Source organism: Colossoma macropomum, unplaced genomic scaffold (assembly GCF_904425465.1).
Source record: "Colossoma macropomum unplaced genomic scaffold, Colossoma_macropomum, whole genome shotgun sequence".
NCBI classification, from domain to species: domain Eukaryota; kingdom Metazoa; phylum Chordata; class Actinopteri; order Characiformes; family Serrasalmidae; genus Colossoma; species Colossoma macropomum.
This window is the reverse complement of record NW_023494810.1, coordinates 1,376,992-1,399,344: the sequence shown is the minus strand read 5'-3', so window position 1 is coordinate 1,399,344 and position 22,353 is coordinate 1,376,992. Positions and strand designations below refer to the sequence as shown.

Sequence of the window (22,353 nt, the reverse complement as noted above, 5' to 3'; positions counted from 1 at the left end):
AGCACTTCTGATCAGCGTCTTATCTCGCAGTAATGTTTTTTCTCCTGTGTGCTCATGGCTGCTCATTTCTCTCTTTTCAGCGCCACCCAACAACATCTCGGTGGTAGCGGAGAACACGCCTGCGCCGTTCAGCCGCTACCAGGCCCAGAACTTCACTCTGGTCTGCACTGCCAAAGGAGGCAAACCTGCCCCATCGGTGAGTCCACACTGACCTTATCTTACCTAATATATCGTGGACCATACATTTAGAGACTTTGACCCCTTTAAGTGTTTCAGATCTTCCCCTATAGTACTTGGTGTGTGTGCGTGTCCACGTCGCTCATAGTAAAATGGATCAGCATGTCGAATTTAACTCTCTTTGCTGCCTTTATCGTTGGATGGGCAAGTGTGCAAAAGCATTCATATCACTATGGAAATGGTTATTATTGATTCGTCAGAGTAACAATGTTGTTCTTTTATTATTCCTTCAAAGTAGCAATAAAAGATGATTTAATTGTAAAATATATACACAAGATTTAATATATACTGGTGTGCTACAGTTCCGGGCATGAGGCCGAAGGCTGAATATACCACCAGTTATGCCACCCTTTCATTATTGGCTTTTTATTAGATTTTATTGGATAATCAGACACAAAAACAGACTGAAAAGAATTTTACACTAAAATAGCCCTGAAGTTGACCGGTTGCATGTAAATTAAGTGTCGCATCGCTAAACCTTTAGGATGTTTACACTGGACACATCAAGTCTACTCATCAAGATAAAAACAAACTACAAACTTATCAGCTAACAGCTTGAGAGATCCAGCTACACATTTTACATTATATGGCTCACTTTTCTATCTGTTTTGGTTAGTTTAACCATGTTTTGATCAAAGCTGGCTGGTAACGCAATGTGTCAAAAAATGGAAATGGATTGACTTAAAAATGAAGTTCTGCCACTCATGTCTGGTGTGAACAGCTTTGTTGATTACAATGGGACCATCTTGCTTGTCGTTTGCTGTTATTGTGGTTCTTTTTGCAGGCGTGTACTTATTATAAGTGACTCTTACTTTTTTAATAGCTGGTTGCTGTTGCTGCATTACAGAACAGTAAGACAAGTGATACCTAAAGAGAATTAGTGGGACGGCCGTTATTGAGAGATACCGGAACTCATAGAATGTCTTTCTGCCAATCACATTGCAAAGCTGGAACTAACTATGGTGATTACATTCAAACACGTTCTTGCTCAAAATGGTAGTTTGGAATGGACAAAATTAAAAGTGTTCAGTTTTTTGTCTTTACATATTAAAGTAAATGTGATGACAGCATTGAGAAAACATGTTATTTAATCTTTTCAAAGTAGCTGCCACACTTTCCGGATCTCAGATAAACTCTTATAAACTCCAACTCCCAAGATGCATCAGTCAGTCACGTGACCCAGCCAACCAACCATCTATCAGTCATCAAATCTCAGTCACCAATTCTAATTGTCACCTGTTACCTCTGGTATTCATAGTATTTAATTACATCGTTAAGAAGGCCATGTTGCCACTTTGGTATTAAGCTGTGACTCACAGTGCGCTGATCACTGTTACTACAACCCTACAAGTAGAGCTGGGCGATATGGCCAAAAATGTTATCACGATAAACAAAGTTTACTTTCGTGTAAATCAGGGCTGTAATTTACATGAACCCACTTCTTTCTTTCACTTTCGTTGCTTGTGAATGCACTAATACTAAAATATGACTGAGCGCTGTAACAGTGCTGTAGTTGAGAGGAGCAGACGTGATTTAATGCTGCTAAAGCTGTTAGGATGTTAGGAAAGAGGTGAGTTCACTGTAGGACAGTACAGTTACAACACTGACCTCGTCACTCACACTCGGTCACAGGAGAACAGATCACCGGTCGCTCCACTCAAACAGGGAATGTATAACTCCGCATTTCAGCCATTGCTAAAGACTCATCCTACTCGTCGCCCCCTCCCTCTCTAATCATGTCAAAAACTCGGAAGTGTGCCCTCTCCTGGCGAGAGCAGAGTAGTGTCGCTTTCCTTGCAGTAGAAAACGCCACCAAGGCTTTTGCTGAATGTGGAAGTGTGAGAATGGTGTATTATATCAAACATTTATCGAACCTGTCTTATCGCTCTATCGAGGAAAAGTTATATCGCGATAATTATCGTTATCATTTTATCGCCCAGCCCTACCTACAAGTGGCTAAAGACCAAGCAAAATAGACCAGAATGACCACTAAAGTTTTAAAGACATGTAGAGACTTTAAATGCAGTCTCCAGAAAACACTGCTCGATTGGTGGACTGGATCTGTTTAGCCTGCATATCTCCAGAGTTCCGAACATTCCAGGGCTTGATCTTTTATTAAAACTAATAAAAGTGGCTACCAAAGCTGCCAAAGCTCTTAAATTATAAACTCATGCATGTATATTAAGCTCAAGTCAGCTTCTTATTCGCCAGCTTCTCATTTGAGTTTTCCGTTCAACTTTTAACAGTGCAGTTCTTGCACTGAGGCGCCGTATCACTTGATGATCAATGTTCTCATCACCTGAGCACTTTATCACTACTCACCAGTGTCAGGTTTACATTTCCTGTTACACTGTGCAATAATGCTATGACTGAGAACAATGTGCAATATTTTTTCCATATAGTTTGCGATATTTCTTATAAATACGTATATATTTATTTTTTCCCTGTGTTTTTTTATGTCTGTCTATGCTGTCTAGTATGTCTGTTTGCAGTTGCCTTTATATTATATTTATGTATATTTTGCACATCGGAGTAATCTCGTTCAGCTATGCACTCCTTGTTATATAGACTGAATGACAATAAAGTTCACTTTGACTTTGACTTAAGCGTAGAATAAATTTCAAAAGTTGATGAATATGAAGCTGACATTGGCTTTCCTCAATAAATGATCCTTAATCAACAAATACCTCAAACGTTTGCTTGGAGATGTTTAACTATTACTGAGCAGCACAGCGAATCTATAATCAGCCATTGGAGCGTCTCAAAAACTGTTTTCAAAAAGTGTTTAAAAAACTCGTTTTACTGCCTTTGCTGGATCATTTATGATTGTTATCTTATTACAAACAGCCACAGCTTTGCTGAATGAACTTGAAGTTGGCAACCAAAATGGTGGCAGTGCGATTATGACATGATCAGAATACTATCAATATTTGATTACCTTTCTATTTCTTTCATTCATTGTGAAGTATTGCCTCTGCATACTGAGCCTGTCCCATTTGTTTGTTCTCCTGTTAAAGCCCCATTTTGCTTGCTGCTGTTGTTGTTGTTGTTGTTGTTTGTTGTTGTTGTTCAGATTTTCCCCTTTGGCTAAGGTTACTGGTTTGTTTGCTTTTTGGTTTAGACCTCACTTGTTTTCTTACAGCTCTTTTTGGCTGATCCCATGTTCCATGTTGTGCTCTTCTGGATTTTGACCTGGTCTGGTATTAACTCTGCTCTTCTGGGTCGTCCTCTTTTTAATAAACCTTATGGTTTATTTTACATCCGCGAGTGTCTAGTCTGTTCACCCAGCGTTACAGCAGCCATCAAATGCAACTTCCCCCTGTTTCTGAGGTCCTTTAGTTAATAATAATTTTTAGTAATTATGTAGTAATCTTGTTGGAGTATATTTTGACTGAAATGTGTAAAATTTGCAACATCAAACACAACTTTTGTCTTTGTAGATCAGCGAGAAAGTCAGCATTTATTAAAGTGTTTTTATTATTTTATTTAAGTGCTGTTTTTTATAATTGTGGTAGTTGTACTTGACTTTTTGATATTAAGAAAGCTGCAGTTGTGCTGTTTTATTTCAGCAATGTGAGTTTCTTCCGCTCCTCATTGCTCACTAGCAGCTCAACACAGAGTCGCATACAGAAAGCCAACAGTGTCCTAGCTAATCTGTTTACAGTGTTATTGAGTAATCAAAACTTTATTTGATTATACTGATAGAAATAGTCAAGTCAGTTCCCTTTCTGCCTGCAGAAAGAGACTACAGTAAGCAAAAATAGCCACTTTTGGCCTCAGCATTAAGGGGATAATTGACTCTTGCATACCTGCGTGCACATCGCAGATCACATTAGTTCTAGCCTCGTTAAACCTCGCAGTCTCATTCAGCTGTGCACAATAGCATACAATGGCATTGAACATTGGAACAAAGGCCCTGCTGCTCAACCCCTGGCCATTTAGCGCCCACAAGTCCTCTGTCCTTCAAATCTTTTTGTGGCCACGTGGTTTGGAATCAAGGCTGTGACCCCTACCAATGCCACTGGAGTTGGCTGCTGAACTCCACCAGGCCATTAATCACGCTCCATGGGTGCATGTTAATGTATTCTGGATCTATACTGCTCCCATCTCCAGCAATTAAGTGCCCAGTGCGAGAGGAGCACGAGGTGAAAATGATTTCCGCCACCCTGCCTGCGGTCTCATTCGGCCAGGCGCTGGGCTAGCTTTCACCAGCCTCCATCCCGCGAGTGCAGGGCTAGCACCTGGGGAGATTCCCCCATATTTCTGCACTCATTACCAGCCGCCCCACTGACACTCACTCACTCATTCAGACACGGGTCTACTGGCCTCTAAGCTTTGTCAGCGTCCACTTTGCACTCTTCATTAAACTCCCTGGTAGACCTCCACGGCACAGGCAGGCAAATGGAGCACGCTGGGCTTGAAAAGAAGAGGCTGTGGTTTGTGATCTTTTTTTGGTACAAATATTTGACAGTTAAGTTTGATGATAGATGTCGACCCTGGTGTGTTTTTCACAGTAGCAACAAGGTCAAGACTGTTTCAGTGCTGCTTCTGCAATGCTGCACTCGCCAGATCTTTAATTTAATGGTTCATTAAATGCTGATATTTGCTCAGTTATTTTATACTCACTGAATTTCTACGTCTTTTTAGTCATAAGCAAAGCAGAAGAGTTTCGCTACTGATGGCTGCCGCATTAGAGCCAAAATCTACGTGTAATTCTTGAACAATTCATTCAAGCCTCTATTTGAAACTTGCTAAGAACTTGCAATTAAATATTCTTGTCATGCTGGAAGTCGAATGGTGTCTTGTTAATTGCAAATGCATTGAAACATCGTCTACAAAATTAACTTAGAAATGACGCTTTTCTGTACGTTTAGGCACAATGTGTTTTTATTAGCTGAATTTAGTATACAGAGGAGTTTAATAAACAGAGGAGAAAGTCAAGCTCTACTCTCAAGCTCAGGTTTAAAAAAAATCCATAGGTGTTTCTGTCCATCCTTCCACTGTGAGACGACAAAAGAAAAAAAATATATAGAGAGAAAAGCAAAGTAAACAAAGAAGCTGCTGGTGTTCTTAGTGTTCGCCCACCGCTAATTCTTCAGTGATATACACCGATCAGGCATAACATTCTGACCACCTCCTTGTTTCTACACTCATTGTCCATTTTATCAGCTCCACTTACTATATAGGTGCACTTTGTAGTTCTACAGTTACAGACTGTAGTCCATCTGTTTCTCTGATACTTTGTTAGCCCCCTTTTACCCGGTTCTTCAGTGGTCAGGACCCCCATGGACCCTCACAGAGCAGGTACTATTTGGGTGGTGGATCATTCTCAGCACTGCAGTAACACTGACGTGGTGGTGGTGTGTTAGTGCATGTTGTGCTGGTGCGAGTGGATCAGACACAGCAGTGCTGCTGGAGTTTTTAAACACTGTGTCCACTCACTGTCCACTCTGTTAGACACTCCTACCTTGTCAGTCCACCTTGTAGATGTAAAGTCAGAGACGATAGCTCATCTGCTGCTGCACAGTTTGTGTTGGTCATCCTCTAGTCCTTCATCAGTGGTCACAGGACGCTGCCCACAGGACGCTGTTGGCTGGATATTTTTGGTTGGTGGACTATTCTCAGTCCAGCAGCGACACTGAGGTGTTTAAAAACTCCAGCAGCACTGCTGTGCCTGATCCACTCAGACCAGCACAACACACACTAACACACCACCACCACATCAGTGTTACTGCAGTGCTGAGAATGATCCACCACCCAAATAGTACCTGCTCTGTGAGGGTCCATGGGGGTCCTGACCACTGAAGAACAGTACATGCTCATGGGTCTCCTTGTGGCTCATGGACTCTAAGTGACTACTTGTACTGCTTACAGTAAGAAACACCCACTTAGTGTTATATATTATGATGCAGGTACTGCAAAAAAACTTGATCTATTTGGAAAGAAACTCTTATACAATGCGCACAAACACTTAATGACATCTTGCTCACTGTGGTAACATACATATAGCTACACATACAGATTGGATACAGACCTGCTGATTTTATTCAGCCGGTTGATGGTTGGATTGGCTGGATGCCAGATCACTGTTATTGCCTGAAACTGCCAATCTACGTTTCCCTCAACGTTCCTCTCAGCTTTGACCTTTCATATTTGGACGATTGGAAAAGTACAGTAGAGGACCTCCTACTGTTTCACCCTATGCATTATCAAGTATTTTCATACTTCAAAAAAGGACCCTTCTTTCCTTACCTAACGCTGCCTGCTGAGAATGTTAGATTCCTCACCTAGTGTTTAAGTCTTAGGGCGCTGTTGTTTTAGGTTAGGAGCTGTGGTTGTCCAGCATGTGGTCAAAAGAGCAGGAATTAGTCGTGCGTTTTTTGCAGGGGCTCAAGCAAACATGGGATTTTATTTAGCTTCAAAGCAATATAATAAGATGGAGGAAAATGAGTTCAGTCCAAATTATATTACATCTAATTTGGAACTCTGCCTGCAAGCCTCGTCTGTGCGTCTCTAATACGACCTTACAAGCTCTACAAAACACTGCTCCGAAATTAATGCATTTTTGGAAATAGTTTGTTGACTCGGAAGTTATAACAGCCCCATGGAGAGTGTTTGACGAACACAGCCAAAGTCGTCTAGTACTCCACTGTATGACTAAATCAAAACCTAGTAAACAGATTTGGAGAGCGTTCAGAGATGGATCACCCACTGCGGAGGTCTCCAGAGTCTCCGGCCCGCGCTGTTTCTTTTATCTTCAGACTGATCTGCAGCTCTGGTCCCCAAGTCAGCAGCCAGGGAGACTTGAAGTGGTAACATTAAAGAATCTTCCACCATGTGCAGTGCCTTCAGAACATTTAAAAATAGTCTAGGGGTATTTAGGCGAGATAACATTAGCGGCATAGAGAAAGAGGCTGTTCACTAATAACCGACTGCAGTAAGTGTGTTTTGTGACATTTCATATAATTAGTATTTAAATCAAGCAAAAGCTAATATACAGTACTGTGCAAAAGGCCTAAATGGACAGTAAGTAGAAGTAATTCATTTTTCCATGTCAGAAAAAGGCAGAAAACATATATTTAACAGAAAACTTCACAGAAGCCCCAATAACTATAATATAATATTGTAGAGTCGCCGGCCCAACGCGTAACACGGGGAGGGGGTAATATAGGGGGGGACACGACATCCGGGGAGTGTAGACACTTCTCAATTACAATCACTTGATAAATTTTAAACTAAACCACCCAGTGGCAACAACAACAGCAGCCATAACAAACTGACCTATTTACCCAGAAGTATGGCACACTTTGAGAGCCGCTTTGCATGACCACACCCCTAAGTTCCTCACGGCCATGCGGAGCCTGCGGCGGATGCCACAATATCAGTATATTCCAGTATTTAGTGTAGCGTGTTCAACCTTTGCCTTTACTACAGTAAAGAATACCTCCACAAGTTCAGTCTTAGAGGTTGGTTGTATTTTCTGCTTCTCACAATCCAAATAATCCCAAACATTCAGTGATGCTGACATCTGGACTCTGGGGTGGTCAGTTGTGGAGTTATTTTTGTGCCGAAAATTTCACATAAAATAATAATAAATCCACAACCAAAATATTAAGTACCAAAACGTACAAAATATTTTAAAAGTACAAATAATAAGAGTTGCCCTGCGATGGACTGGTGACCTGACCAGGGTGTATCCTGCCTTCCGCCCAATGACAGCTGGGATAGGCCCCAGCACCCCACCGCGACCCAGAAGCATAAGCGGTTTAGATGATGTATGTATGTAAATAATAAGAGTTAGGTCAAACTTAACTTTACTAAAATCATTTTCACTCATTCTGATAAAAATGTATTACTCATTTTGCAAATTTTGTTTTTGCTGATTTTGCTGATATATTTTTTGCTTCCGAAATGTTTCTTTTGCTCCTGACTTTTGCCACTTTATAACAGGGGACAGGTCTTTGTAGTCAGTTAGTCAGTCTGTTGTTCTGAGCTCCACCAGTAGCTTCTTTGATTGACATTTTCTTCTTCTTTTTTTTGGGGGGGGGTCTATTTCCTTTTCTCAATAAAAGCCTCTTGACAGCTACACATCCTTTCAGATCCATAGTGTTGAACCTGAAGGAGTGACAGATCTGAAGCAAGAGTGGAGCTTGATTTTCTCAGTCTCAATTTGTTCATCTCTTCTTAAACTCTCCTTTAAAGGCTCTTCATATAACATGATCCTCATATGTTTCATATCAAAATGCTCCGTTATCTTCATCACTACTTTCCAAAACTGCTGCAGCAGATTCAGCAGCTGTAAACTCTCTGCACGCCGTTTCACATGAGTCTCCGATGTGGACTGAATGAAGAATGAAGGGTTTCCGGTGTGATGGTCAGTCCTTAGTGATTTCCTGAGTGACCATTGGTCAGTTTCACACAGAATGTAGACGGACAGACCAATCCACCAGTTCCACACGGTGAGAGGCAGATGACGTGTATCTCAGCCCCTCTTCATAGGCTCATAACTCCAGATGTGAGTCTCGTATGATCTCGTGATAAGATGGAATGGAAAGGGCGACTCTACAGATTCAGGAAGTGTTTGAACTGGATTTCTGAGCTGGATCATCACAAAGATACAGACACAGATATAGAAACAGAGGATTTGATGTACGAGTGAGTTTGTGAACCCCAGAGAGTAATGTACTGTTTACTTGTGACAGGTTTGGTGGTCAAACAGGTTTTGCACGGTTGTTAGGAGTCTCATATTTTTCTCTCTCTTTGAGAACTTCTTGACTTTTCCCCTCCTTATGCAAGAGGATTCTCTTTTATCTGATCTCCTTAGAAATAATCTCCTGAAAAATGAATAACTTGTACTTAATGGCCATTTTAACTGGAAATTTAATAAACAAAGTAGTCCCTGACTTCTGCATGGCCCTGTCCTTCTACCGTCTTCAGGGCCGATATTTATACGTTTACCAAATGAATACGTCTCAGGTATTCCATTGTTCTCTCAAGGTAACTCTAAGCTCCAAGGGCATTGCATCGTCCTGAATTTCATATCCCAGCAACTTCAAATGCTTTGCTCTTTTCCCTTCCTTTTTTTTGAAGTATCTCATTTAAGCTTTGTCAGTGTCATTGCCTTACAGCTTATTTTGAAAATTATCTGCTGCATTTATTTTTTTTTTGCACACCTTTTCTTCCTCTTGCTGTTAGAGAGTCTTTCAATAGCAGCTTAAAGAAAATCAATGCCATGGCTTCATAATTTCACCACCTTCTTGAAATCAATTTGTGACAGCCATTGTGCGTAGCTTGGGGCTCAGAGTAGTACATCATATACACAGCACACTGCACCCAATTTATAATGCGGTATTGCTCTCTCTGCCCCTTTTTGTTAAGTCGTGCTATCTGACAGAAAGCAAATCCATCCACCCCCCCCCCCTTTTCATCTCGATTTGCATTTCAAGCAACATAGATGTCAGATTGTGTTAAATGACTGATTTTAAAGAACTCAGTTTCTCCAAAGTATCACTGCTCAAACAATGCAGTGTGATTATGTTCAATACTCTCTATTACTCTATACTGTATGATCATCCTCTGTACTGTACTGTGACTCTAAATACGGTATTATCACTCAGTACAGTCTGATCACTCTCAGTCTTGTATGATAACTCACTACTATGCAGTCATTCTTAATACCATATGATAGCTCAGGATACAGTACAGTCACTTTTCAGTACTTTTTGGTCACTCCCAATGCAGTGGGGTCACTGTCAGTACTATATAACAACTCTCAATACTGTACAGTAATACTCACTACTAAATATTGTCTGATAACTCTCAATACAGTCATTTTCAATATTGTGCAATAGCTTTCAGTATTGTATGATAACCCTCAGTACTCTGTGATAACGCTCAGTACTGTGCAGTCATTCTTAATATTGTGCAATAACTCTGAATATTGTAGGCTAATTCTATTACTGTGTGATAACACTCAGTACTGTGCAGTTCTTCTGAATACTGTGTGATAACTCTCAATACTGTATGATAACTCTATCCATAACTCTCAATACAGTATGATAATGCTCAATACTATGCAATAACTCTAAATACTCTGTAGTTACTGTTAATACTGTGCATTCTCAATATTACTTGGTAACTCATTACTGTACAATAACTGTCAAAACTATGTAATAACTCTCAGTACTGTTTGATCACTCTGTAGCTCTCTTTATTATATGATCTTGCTCAATACTGTGGCAAAATATTATATCACAGTACTTCAGGACATTTCACGGTAGCCAATATGCATCAAAATATATATATTTGAAACTTAATATCATTGGAACAGACAAAATAGAACCTGTAAAGCCACATTAAAAACACAATACTACTACTACTACTATGATTTATTATAGCTGTATCATATTATTGCTCACCCCTACTGTGCAATAACTCAAAATTATACTTATCTTTCTCAATATCATGTGATAAATCAGTACTGTACCACAAGTTAATACTGTGCAATAACTGACAATTACAATTTATACTGTATGAAAACTCTAAACACCATATAGTTTCTGTTAATATTGTACAGTAAATATTGAAAGATCACTATTACAGTGTGATTATTCTCAATACTGTACGATCACCTAATATTGTACAAGTATTCTCTATATTTTGTGATAACTCACTAAACAATACATTCATTCCGAATGCTATATGGTCACTCACAATACTATATGATCATTCTCATCAATACTGTGCACAAATGATCAGTGTTGTACTATAGCTATCAATACTGCACTCAAAATGATATGATAACAATATGATAACTCCCAATACTGTATGGTCACTCACAATACAGTTTTCAAAATCGTACTATAACTTTCAAAACTGACTACAGTCATTTTCAAAGCAGTATGAAAACACAATACTGTATGATCACTTGCAGTACTGTTTGATCATTCTCAAAACTGTATGATACGACAGTACTGTATAATAACTGTCAGTACAGTATAATCATTCTCAATACTATATGATCATTCTCAAAATTGTATGATGGCTAAATACTGTACGATAACTGTCAATACTGTACAATAATTCTTAGTACTGCATGTTCACTCTCAATACTGTATCCTCACTTCCAATACAGTATGACCACTCCCAATACCGTACAATCACTCCCAGTACTGTATGGGCCCTCCTAGTACAGTTGGATTTCTCTCACCCACAATATTGTATAGTCACTGCGTGATCACCCTGCACCCATTTTTGAAAACTGCCAACACTGTTTGGTCACTCTCGTCTGTCACAGTAGACAATAATCCTCTTGAGCTTAGAAAAATGGGTCCTGATGATTTTGGGAGTCCCCTTATCCATCTTTTAGTGTCTTTGGTAGCCTTGATGCTTCAGACTCCACCACAACAAAAGAACAGACTTTATGCAACTGAGCAGCATCTACCTGACTGAGAAGTCCTGAATCTCTTTCAAGCATTGAGAAGAAGCGGTGTGCTGCAGTCACCATGCAGTGGGCTTTAGTTTTGTTTAGTTTTTTTTTCTTCCTGAAAGTGCTCATGAAAAGCCAGTGGTGCTTACGTTGGGCCATTGAAGTCGCCCCCAGCACAAGCTGGCACTGATTAAGAGGAAGCCGGATAATGAAAGCTAATAACGACTGTGATTAAGTGAGCGCGGGCCCTCCAAGCTCTCGCTCCTGCGCCGTCACCATAGAAATGACGGCACCGTCCCTTTTCAGCAATGAATTGAGACAACGGTGGGGAGGAGGAAGGGGGGGGGCGGCCGACCAAAGAAGCAGGGGCTATTTTTGAGCAGCTAAATGAGCTAGCTGCTCGAAAAACTGCGGCTGGCAACCTGCGATGTGCAGGTGCTTTCATTAGCGGCCATTCACGGACGACGCACGCTGGTTTCCATTTACCATTGTGCAGTGGAACGCAATGCGGACTCGCATTTCTGTTTGTTTGCCCTTCATTGTGTAAGGGGCGATGTGAGGGCAAATGCATTTGGGGGCTCCAGCAGAGGCCTGATGGAGAGTCTCTTCAATTCGATCAGTAGGAGTGTCTCAGCAAGGCGGTGGCCTACTGCCAAAACACCTCCCAGGGGTGCCACACCACCACTCTTAAAAATAAAGGCTCCTAAATAGTCCTTGGCTTGGACTTACAGTTCTAGGGAAAATATTTACTTGATATAGATTGTGGATATATTTTTTAACATTGTTCAAATAAGTTCGTCATCTCTTTTACAGAAATACAGTGTGATTTAAAAAGATTCATCCGATTTCAAAATGACTTATTTCACTGTAAATCATTACAGATCAATGCAGTAAACTGTAAATGGTTTAAATGAGCATAAAGTTTATTATGTAATTGTACAAGGTCTCAGTATGAACCTCCTCCAGCTGTACAGACAACATCAACGCCATAGTCAAATTCATCCCATACTGGATTGAGCATGTCGGGTGTCGCTGCACTCACGGCTCTTTCAGTGCGATTTCGGAGATCATCCAGTGTTGTGGAACCAACGACGAACGCTCTGAGCTGTTGAAGCTTCACTGCCCACGAAAATCACGCAGTTATGACGGATTCACTCTTATTGAAGTGCAGAATGCAGAACGGTTTCTGCTCAGGGGTCTCATCTCCTTTTAGACTGAAGGGAGCCATCTTCCGCTGACAGTCAGAAACTCTATGACCCCCTCTTTCAATTGGATTGTGATTGGTTCCTAGGCTCCTCACGGTTGTAAAAATGTTGCGCTTTGAAATCGGATGAATCTTTTAGAACTAGTTCTTTAACTAATTACTCCTTGAGAGGTTCTATGGGGGCGTGGTTCTTAACCTTGGCTCTAGAAACACATTTTCTGCATATTTTAGTCTTTTCCTGCTCCAACACAACCCCTACAACTCATGCAGGGTCTTGTTGAACAGCTGATTAGTTGGATCAAGTATTTTAGAGCAGAAAAAGACCTTCAGGTCCAGGGTGGAGAGTGACTGCCTTAGAGAACAGTGTTTTTTCCTGTTAACACCTTTATTTTGGACTAACCTTGATTGAATCTTAAAAGCATTTTAAAGATCTAAAGCTGTGGTCTCCAACTCTACTCCTGGAGATCCTGCCTATTTGAGCACATCTGATCCAGATCATCAGTCCACTTGTTGAGCTCCGTTAGGTGAGCTTTGAACCGAATTCTGCTAAAAGGTTGATGCCAAAGATTTAAAAACCCATGCTCAAAAGTTAGTTCTAAGACAAATATAAGCAGTGATGTTGATGCCTAGCAATTTATTTCCAAAGCAAACACACATACACATCTTCTAAACCGCTTATCCTTCTGGGTCACAAGGAGAGCTGGAACCTATCCCAGCTGTCATTGGGCGGAAGGCAGGATACACCCTGGTCAGGTCACCAGTCCATCGCAGGGCCAAAGCAAACATTTTAAAGTTAATTTATTTATGTATGCATTTATTTTTAATGCCCTCCTCCCAACAAGGCACCTGTTTCACCGTCTTAAGAGCTGTTCCATCACTTTATTAACTCAAGTGTAGGTTGATAGATGAGTCCTCGGAGGAACGAGGGACTGGCCGAGCACAAGTGTTGGCTTTGGCACTAAAACTTGCCCAGAAATCATTGTGTCTCGACACATTTCCCTTTTCAGCCCTGAAAAAATGCTGTGCGGAGCTGTTTAGAAGCCGTAGTGTGGCTGCTGATACAAGTTCATTACTTTACTGTAAGATTTGATTAGAAAACTATAGGCTACAAAACTAGTGATGAGAAAAAGGAAAGGCAATGGACCGCAGTTCTAAAACAAAGCCTACAACCAGACAAAGCAATTATTCTCAGATTATATATACATCAAACTGTTCAAACTGCTCAGAAATGTTCTTCAGTATGAAATTTGCAGGACTAGCTGTATAACTTACTGAGGCAAACTTAGCTGAGGTTCAATGTGTTATAACTAAATAATCTGCTCCTCTCTGTCCCCAAATCTGCTTGCACTTGTAAAATGTAGGTGTGATGCACTTCCAAACATGCAACATATTGAACCAATTAAAACAGGTCCAAGGTCTCAATGTATGTGCAGCTTTTTCAGGCCTGTTGGACAACTTCCTCAGGTGGCTCCTCATGAAGCTACTTTAGAGCATGCCAAGGGTATAAGCTGCATAGAGGCAGAGGGATATGCTGGGTTATATAAAGATCCACAAAAACATTTATATCTTTATAAAACATCAGGAAGGAATTTGGAAAGAGGGCTCAAGATGCTCCTAAATGTCCTTGAGATGGCAGCAAGTAGCCTAGAAAGCTTCATTTTGCTCCACTATTCTGGGTTCACCAGGACTAGGCCTGAGAAGTAGCCTATGTTTTAATGTGGTTTAGGTTAGTTTTGCACCATTTGGTAGATAATTTGAAGCTACAAGTGTTGACATGTGCATGAGCCATCATCAAACAGGTACAAAGCTAGAATAGCATCACCAAGCAGAATTATTAATGCTGTTTGCAAATGATTGCTCATGCCCACAAACATCCACAAGAGGGAGCTCTAACTGGAGGAAAAACCATGTCCACGTCTTTTTATTGTCCCCTATTCAGGAGTACATCACCCTATTTCAGTACTTCTTCACAGTAAGACTACCCATATAAAGAGTTTGAAGGTCCGAAACACCTTAAAATAGTTCAAAAGAACTTCTAATTCAAGTACAGGCGGTAGCAGTGGCCTGTTATATCTGATGAATATGATGTAGCTGACGGATGTAATGCTGACGGATGACGGAGGAGACAAAGTAAGATTAGTAACCAGCAAGATCTGAGATTAGGATGAATGTGGGCTCACTATTTTGCATTTTTTTTAATTGTTTGCAGTTTTTAATTGATTAGTATGACTGTTTATTTATGAATTTTAACATGTTAGGACCTAATTAATATTCATAAATTAATCAGTTTGGGATCTTTCATAAACCCTTTATAAGCATAGTCATGTTGTAAAGTTGCAGCCGTAGTTCAGCCGTAAAATCAGCTAAAATTAACATTTTAGTTTGTGTAACTTCTCTTTACGGACCAGAAAGGCCTCCTGTGACTTGAAGAATAGAGCTCATCCAAGTCACCACTCCCTCTCACCATGATATCACACTGTCATACCAGTCAGAGCTGGGATCTGAATTTAAAATAGTGCAGACTAGCCAAATTTCCATGCTGGTCTGTGCTGGTATATGCTGGTTTATGCTGGTCTGGTGCTGGTGTAAGCATACCAGCATCCAAAACACAACATATGCTGGTTTTGGTGGTCACCAGCTATGCTGGCTTATGCTGTTTCTTCTAGCAGGAAAAATGGCACCAAAGCAACATTAAATGCTTTGACACTTTTACTTCCCCGGTAAGACTGTATATCACAGTCATTTTTGTAGACGGTTTGAAGTTATGAAACAAGCGGATACTGCCCAGCCTTACTGGAACTGTATATTCAGGCATTTATTGAAGTCTCTCAATGTCAGGTTGAAGCGTAGACCCTTCTGCCTAGTCGTAATCACCCTCTTAACTAAGACATCAGCCTTGGGCAGGCCGGTTCATTACTGCTGTAGAGTGACTGGCAGGGGGGTGTGACAGCTCAGCCTGTACAATAATAGCTGAGATCTAAGTCTTTCACACCCTGTGCCTGGTCGTGGGAAGAAAAGCAATGCAGCAGCCATTCACAAAACAGGACTGTCTCCTTCATTTGCGTTATCTGAAAAAATCATAATTGTGAGTGCAGTAATGGATAGCGGGCAATCGATGCGGCACATTAGAGAGAAGTTAATATAAAGCCGTGATTTGTTTGGACAACCGATTATATCCCATGGAAGAAGGAGCCGTGAGCATTTTCTTGCACACGTGCCGTAGGAACCCATAACCAGTAATGAACAATGTTCTCAAAAGTGTATTAATCTGATTCAATGGTGTACAATAACTACTATTACGGTGCCACATGCCATCTCTTTCTCTCTCTTAAGCATTTCTGTCCTAATGCGGCCTTTCATCTATTCAAAGCTGTCGTGTTTTCCTCCCGCGTCCGTAATTGTGCGTCGTGAAACAGACAGCGACGTGTGAAAAATCACTTTCCTCCATATGTTCCATGCAAACGGATTACGTCCTGTTTCACACATGTATCCGAAACGCCATTGTTCCGCACACAAAAGGCCTTCGCTATCTCTACGCTGGATTCAGAGCGTGTCATAAGAAATGAGGGAGAGAAAAAAACGTGAGCCGACTTTGGGGAAAACAACACTTTTGTGCTGCAAACTTGAAAGCAATATATGTTTATGTATATATATAAATATATATACATGCTTTTTCCATATATTTGAGTCAGTAACTGTTGGCTGCTGTATGTGTCTGCAGTGTCTAAAGGATAGAGGGAAGGAAGCTGCTTGTGTGATAGTAATCTGTGTGATTTGCATCACTATGAATAGGCGTTCTGTGAATTGTTTGCAGCGTCAACATGGCCAGCCCTATTCAGGCTCTGCCAGGCTTATAGTAAAGGATCTACAGCTCCACACGCTGGTGGAGAACATTAAGTGCAACCCAGTATATCCACCCACCCACAACTGTGTGGCAGGAAAAAAGGCAGTGAAGCAGGAGGTTTTTTTTTGGAGGCTTAATTCATGTCTTTATTATTTTTTTTGTTGCCTCTTGAAGACGAGAGCACAAGCTTAACATCAATTTAAAAGGATCCGCCGTAGTCAACACTCGATTCGGTCCATATGCCATAAGTGGCTGGTGTTAAATTTCCGCAGCGATGCCTGCTGTGCCCAGCGGCCGGCTGTGATGGCTGTCATTGCTGGAGAGGGGCTAGAGCTCGGGAGTTAGCGTTTAGGGTTTAGCTCAGAGAGAGCAGCAGAGTGGTGGGGTGATGTTATTGCAGTAATAGTCTGAACTGCTCAAACAGTGCTGAGCAACTCCTCAACCCATATTTTACCAAATTTCATTACAAAAAAAGTGCTACATAGACTCCTTACATTCATTAGAGTAGTACACATCGCCAAAGGGCTGTCACGATTACTCGATCAACCTTTATTATACTTTAATTTGACCGTTTTGATGATTTAGTAATAATTAGTTGAGAATTACAATGTCTGTGTGGTATTATCAGAGAATTTCAAGCAAGGAGAATTGCCACTTAGTGAGGTTTGTCTGATGCTAGGACTACTGGGTGAAAAATAAGAGTTTATATGGAGCTTTTATGCCAAATTGTAGTTTGTGAATCATCGCTGTCCAAAATTGTTATCCAAAATGGCAAGGCAACACGCTCAAATGATATAGAAAAAAAGTTTTTTCTCTTTTTGGACAGCAGCAAAATGTTTCATTACAGTTGTATTTACTTTTTAACAGTGCATTATGTACATTCATGACGTCAGTGAACATGAACTGTAACTCAGTAGCAGTAATGATAGCTTCCAACTGGCCGAACCTGTTTGCTGTAGAAAAACGGAAACATACTGGTAAATTTTGTTTGATTATTTAGTGAAATACTTTCCAAAACTGAAGTAAATTCCAACACAAATGGATAGAAACATGTTTAACCTTCTGTTTTTAGCTGTTTAGTTCCATTCACCCCTATTCATTGATTATTTGCTCGAGGCTGCCCTCTAGCATGGTTTTGATATAATGAGAGCACCAGAAAGTGGCCAGGCTACCCTTAAACTGGCTCTGGTATCATCTACCAAAACATAATGACTAATTCATGCATGACCATTTTCTGACCTCTCATTTTTCCCTTAGCGTTAAACAGGCTGAGCCTTAAGAACTGGCACATGTGGATCAACTGTTCTGATTGGCTGTCCTGTTTTGTGCTTCACTCAAAAAGCAGTTGAGGCTGAAACACCCCTTCTAAAATTAAGCTGCTGTGGCTTTTGCACCATGACAAACACAATGAATTCAAAATGAGCTGGTTTTGCAGCTTAGTTTCCATATATGGACTGTTTGGACTGGCGAATGAATGGTGGGTTTCAAAACTTTAGCAAAGCGTATATATTACGTCACTTTTATTACAGAAAATTAGAAAATTAGTTTTTCCATGATATGAACCTTTTAGTTCTCCTACTCTTCTTACTAAAGAGTCTGCTGATCATATCCATTTATGTTTATTTTGAGCCACATAGTGTTTAGAGTCTTTTGAAGGCTTTCTAGTTTATCTTTTTTTCCTAATAAAGTAATTTAAAATCTTTTAAAGAGCTTTGTTTGGTTTGTATAGTGTTACCTTTTTTGAGCTCTGATTACAAAATTAATTATGTAAATAATTGATAGCTAATTAGTTCTAATACAGTTGATAGTAAAGCCCTTTGCTACTGTTTGAATCTGTCTGCGATTATAGGACTTTTGTAAGCAGTGTACTGCTTTATCACCACACGTACTTATGTTTACTATGATCTATGGCCTTTGCCTTGTTGTCTGAGCCTGTTTGTCTGCTGGTTCTGCTCTCGCTCTGCTTATATTCCTGTGGCTATGAACACTAAAGTAGTGATTTAATCTGTTACTCTGTCTTAGTTTATTTAGTACATTATTGTGCAAAAGTCTTAAACTGCCAAGACAGTTGCTTAAAACTGTTGATCTGGACAGAAGTGTGTTTTATAACTGCTGAATAAATACACTGTTAAAAATAAGAGGTCAGCTCAACTTAAAATGATATAGTAACTGATAGCATGGCTGTTCTTGAGTTCCCCCTGGGTTCCCCCCGGTACTGTTTTTAGGTCTGCGTCTTAGTTTGATAAACAAAACTGAATTCAAAACTGATTTTTATTTTTTTTTTTTACTCTAGCTGGCACTCCTTCTATCACACAGTCCCATCTGGCATATTTTCCTCTTGGGCTTCTGGGTGTGGACAGCTGTGGTATTGCTGGGATTCAAACTCACAACCTCCTGATGTTGGGATGAATTATTAGACCGCTGCACCACATGAGACGATGCCATACTTTAAATTTAAAACAACAAATATTTCCTCCAGTTTATTGAACATTTGTAGACACAAAATCTGAGCTGCTTCATGTGTTCCTGAGTGGTGCAGTGGACTAAGCCGTCACCCCAACAGGAGGTTGTGAGTCTGAGCCCCAGCGATGTCACAGCCATCTGTAAGTCCGTACCCAAGAGGAAAAATGTCTAGCAGGACTGTGTGATGGAGAGAGTCCTGGCTAGTGGGGATGCTGGGTATTAAAAAAAAGTTAATTTTATTTACCATAACTGAGACACAGAAGTAAAAGATTAAGAGAACGTTTGACTCAACTAAGAAGGTTGAGTTGTGTGAACTCTGGTGTCCTCAAGTTGAGTCAACTCAAGAAAAGCCATGAAATCAGTTACTATATCATTTTGAGTTGAGCTGAGCTCTCATTTTTAACAGAGTACAAATAAATAACTTTTTTAGTTTTTGTTATCTTAACAGTTTAGATGCACTGTAGTCCATCTGTTTCTCTGATACTTTGTTTGCCCCCTTTTACCCTGTTCTTCAGTGGTCAGGACCCCCCATGGACCCTCACAGAGCAGGTACTATTTGTGTGGTGGATCATTCTCAGCCCTGCAGTAACACTGATGTGGTGGTGGTGTGTTAGTGTGCGTTGTGCTGGTATGAGTGGATCAGACACAGCAGTGCTGCTGGAGTTTCCACTCACTGTCCACTCCATTAGACACTCCTACCTTGTCAGTCCACCTTGTAGATGTAAAGTCAGAGACGATAGCTCATCTGCTGCTGCACAGTTTGGGTTGGTCATCCTCTAGTCTTTTATCAGTGGTCACAGGACGCTGCCCACAGGACACTGTTGGCTGAATATTTTTGGTTGGTGGACTATTCTCAGTCCAGCAGTGACACTGAGGTGTTTAAAAACTCCAGCAGCGCTGCTGTGTCTGATCCACTCAGACCAGCACAACACACACTAACACACCACCACCACGTCAGTGTTACTGCAGTGCTGAGAATGATCCACCACCCAAATAGTACCTGCTCTGTGAGGGTCCATGGGGGTCCTGAGCACTGAAGAACAGGGTAAAAGGGGGCTAACAAAGTATCAGAGAAACAGATGGACTACAGTCTGTAACTGTAGAACTACAAAGTGCACCTATATAGTAAGTGGAGCTGATAAAATGGGCAGTGAGCATAGAAACAAGGAGGTGGTCAGAATGTTATGGCTGATTTGTGTATTTACAAGAAGTTGATAAGGTAAAACAAATGTCTTTGCCTTAAGATCTTTTATTGAAATATATAGTCAAAGAGGATTTACAACTCACTGTTACTGTCCGCATTTCACATACTGTTCCATCTTTATTTGTAAATGCAGATGTCACTTTAGTCACTGTTACTATTGAAACATCAGCCAGGTAAGCACTGACCAGGTGAGCTCCCGGCATCAATAATGAACCCTCATCAAAGACATTTAGATCCAAAATCGAGTTCAACCATGTTTGCTCAGCATTTTCATATCTGCCTTAAAGCATAGCGGGATGTGAAGCCGAAGTAGTCCTGTCTGGAATCATCAGCACTTGTTACGTTTCTCCACTCATTTATTCATTTTTTCTCTCTCTCCTTCTCCGTTTGTGAACTCGCTAGCTAGATGCTACTCTGAAGGCCAGGCTCTTACGTCACCTCTGTTTACTCCCATTACGCTTATTTACCCAGTCGAGTGGAGGGGCCCTGGAGGTGCCTGGAAATCAAAGCATGCCCCAACAATCCCCTCCCCCTCCCCACATACGTTCGCCGAAAAATAGAAAGACAGAAAGGGCAGAAAGAGGCAAAGCACCAGGGAAATGTGGTGTGTCGTGTAATGACACTTTGATCTTGTGCAAATTGAATTCAAAATGTCCATAGGTCCCTAAACGGACAGGCGGATTAGATGGATGAAATTTCTTTCCTTTTTTTCTGTGTAGTAAGAGACGAATGGGGAAAGAAATGATACAATAAAAGTAAGGAAGGGCATAAGTGATACTGCGCAACCAGCAGAGCCAAAGGCAGCGTTTCTGTATTCTGACTTTAATACAAATATCTGGAGGTTGTGTGTAGAAGTAGGGAATTAATTCCCTGTCAAATAATTTACCACTCGGGACACTTAATACCTAAATGGAATGTAGCCTGTGTGATAGCGATGGGCTCTATCTGAATACACAATACAACAAAAAAAGCATGGCATATCTCAGCTGTGGCTTAATGACAGCACTGGCTGGGTGAAGCTTAGCTGTGGCCCAGATTTTTGCATTTAGATATGCCAGTCAGAACGGCTGTAATTTCGCTAGATTGCCACAGCTACACATTACTAATGCTCAGTTCTGATTTTCTGCTCACATTCAGTCTTTCGTCTTTCATGTATGTGCATGACCCATATTGTCACTTTCCAAAAATATTATCTACAAAATGGCAACTTTACAGGGCAAAGCAAAAATGTTATTGTAATTGTAATTGTTAATGTAAAGAGTTTTTATTCCGAGCACTATTAGAGCATTCATAAAAAATTATTTTTTTTTATGTCATTCATTTTCATTTTTTCATATGTCATTCATGTGACATCCTATGAAAGGGCCCACATACTATACATGATTTGTGCATGTAGCACCAAAAAAAAATGTTTGGAACCACTTCCCATATTAGCATTTTTTGTGTATTGTTAATTAAAAAACATAAATGGAAACGGACATCTCTCACAAAGTGAGAAAAGAAGAAAACACAACCTCAATAATACCCTTAAGCATAATAGATCCACCCCCCTTAACAGTTGGCAAGGTGTTCCTTTCATCAAATGCTGTTCTATTCTTCTCCAAACATTCTTGGTCAGGGGTCTTTAATTAAAATTCAATAAGGTACAATTAGAGAAAATATCCTCAAGTAAAGGTCCAGAACATCATACTGTCTAACTTGTATCATGATTCAGTTCCATATACTGTAAACTAAAGTGGCCTAGTAGGTATATCATCTTATACCGTCAACAACTGAATGTCAAATCAAATAAAGTGCAATTCAGTCATATTTCAACAACATTTATTGTCAGTTTTTTACTTTTTAGAGCAAGTAATGTGAAATAACATCCCTCTGACTCACTTTCCTCTCCGACTGCTGTTTCTCACCTCGTCCCTCCCCTATGTGTGCGTCACTTACTCGAGTCTCAGTGCTCATTATAATGCACAGATCTG

At 40.5% G+C, this 22,353-nt stretch overlaps 1 protein-coding gene across 2 annotated transcripts in view; it reads left to right on the top strand.

Annotated features, from left to right (window-relative positions):
• igsf21a (immunoglobin superfamily, member 21a) overlaps positions 1 to 22,353 on the top strand; it is a 470,124-nt gene that overhangs the window by 400,345 nt on the left and 47,426 nt on the right. For both annotated transcript variants that reach the window (XM_036559644.1, XM_036559643.1), the window contains exon 5: positions 81 to 196. In XM_036559644.1, coding sequence (XP_036415537.1) covers positions 81 to 196 — 116 coding nt within the window. The remainder of the gene's footprint in view (positions 1 to 80; positions 197 to 22,353) is intronic.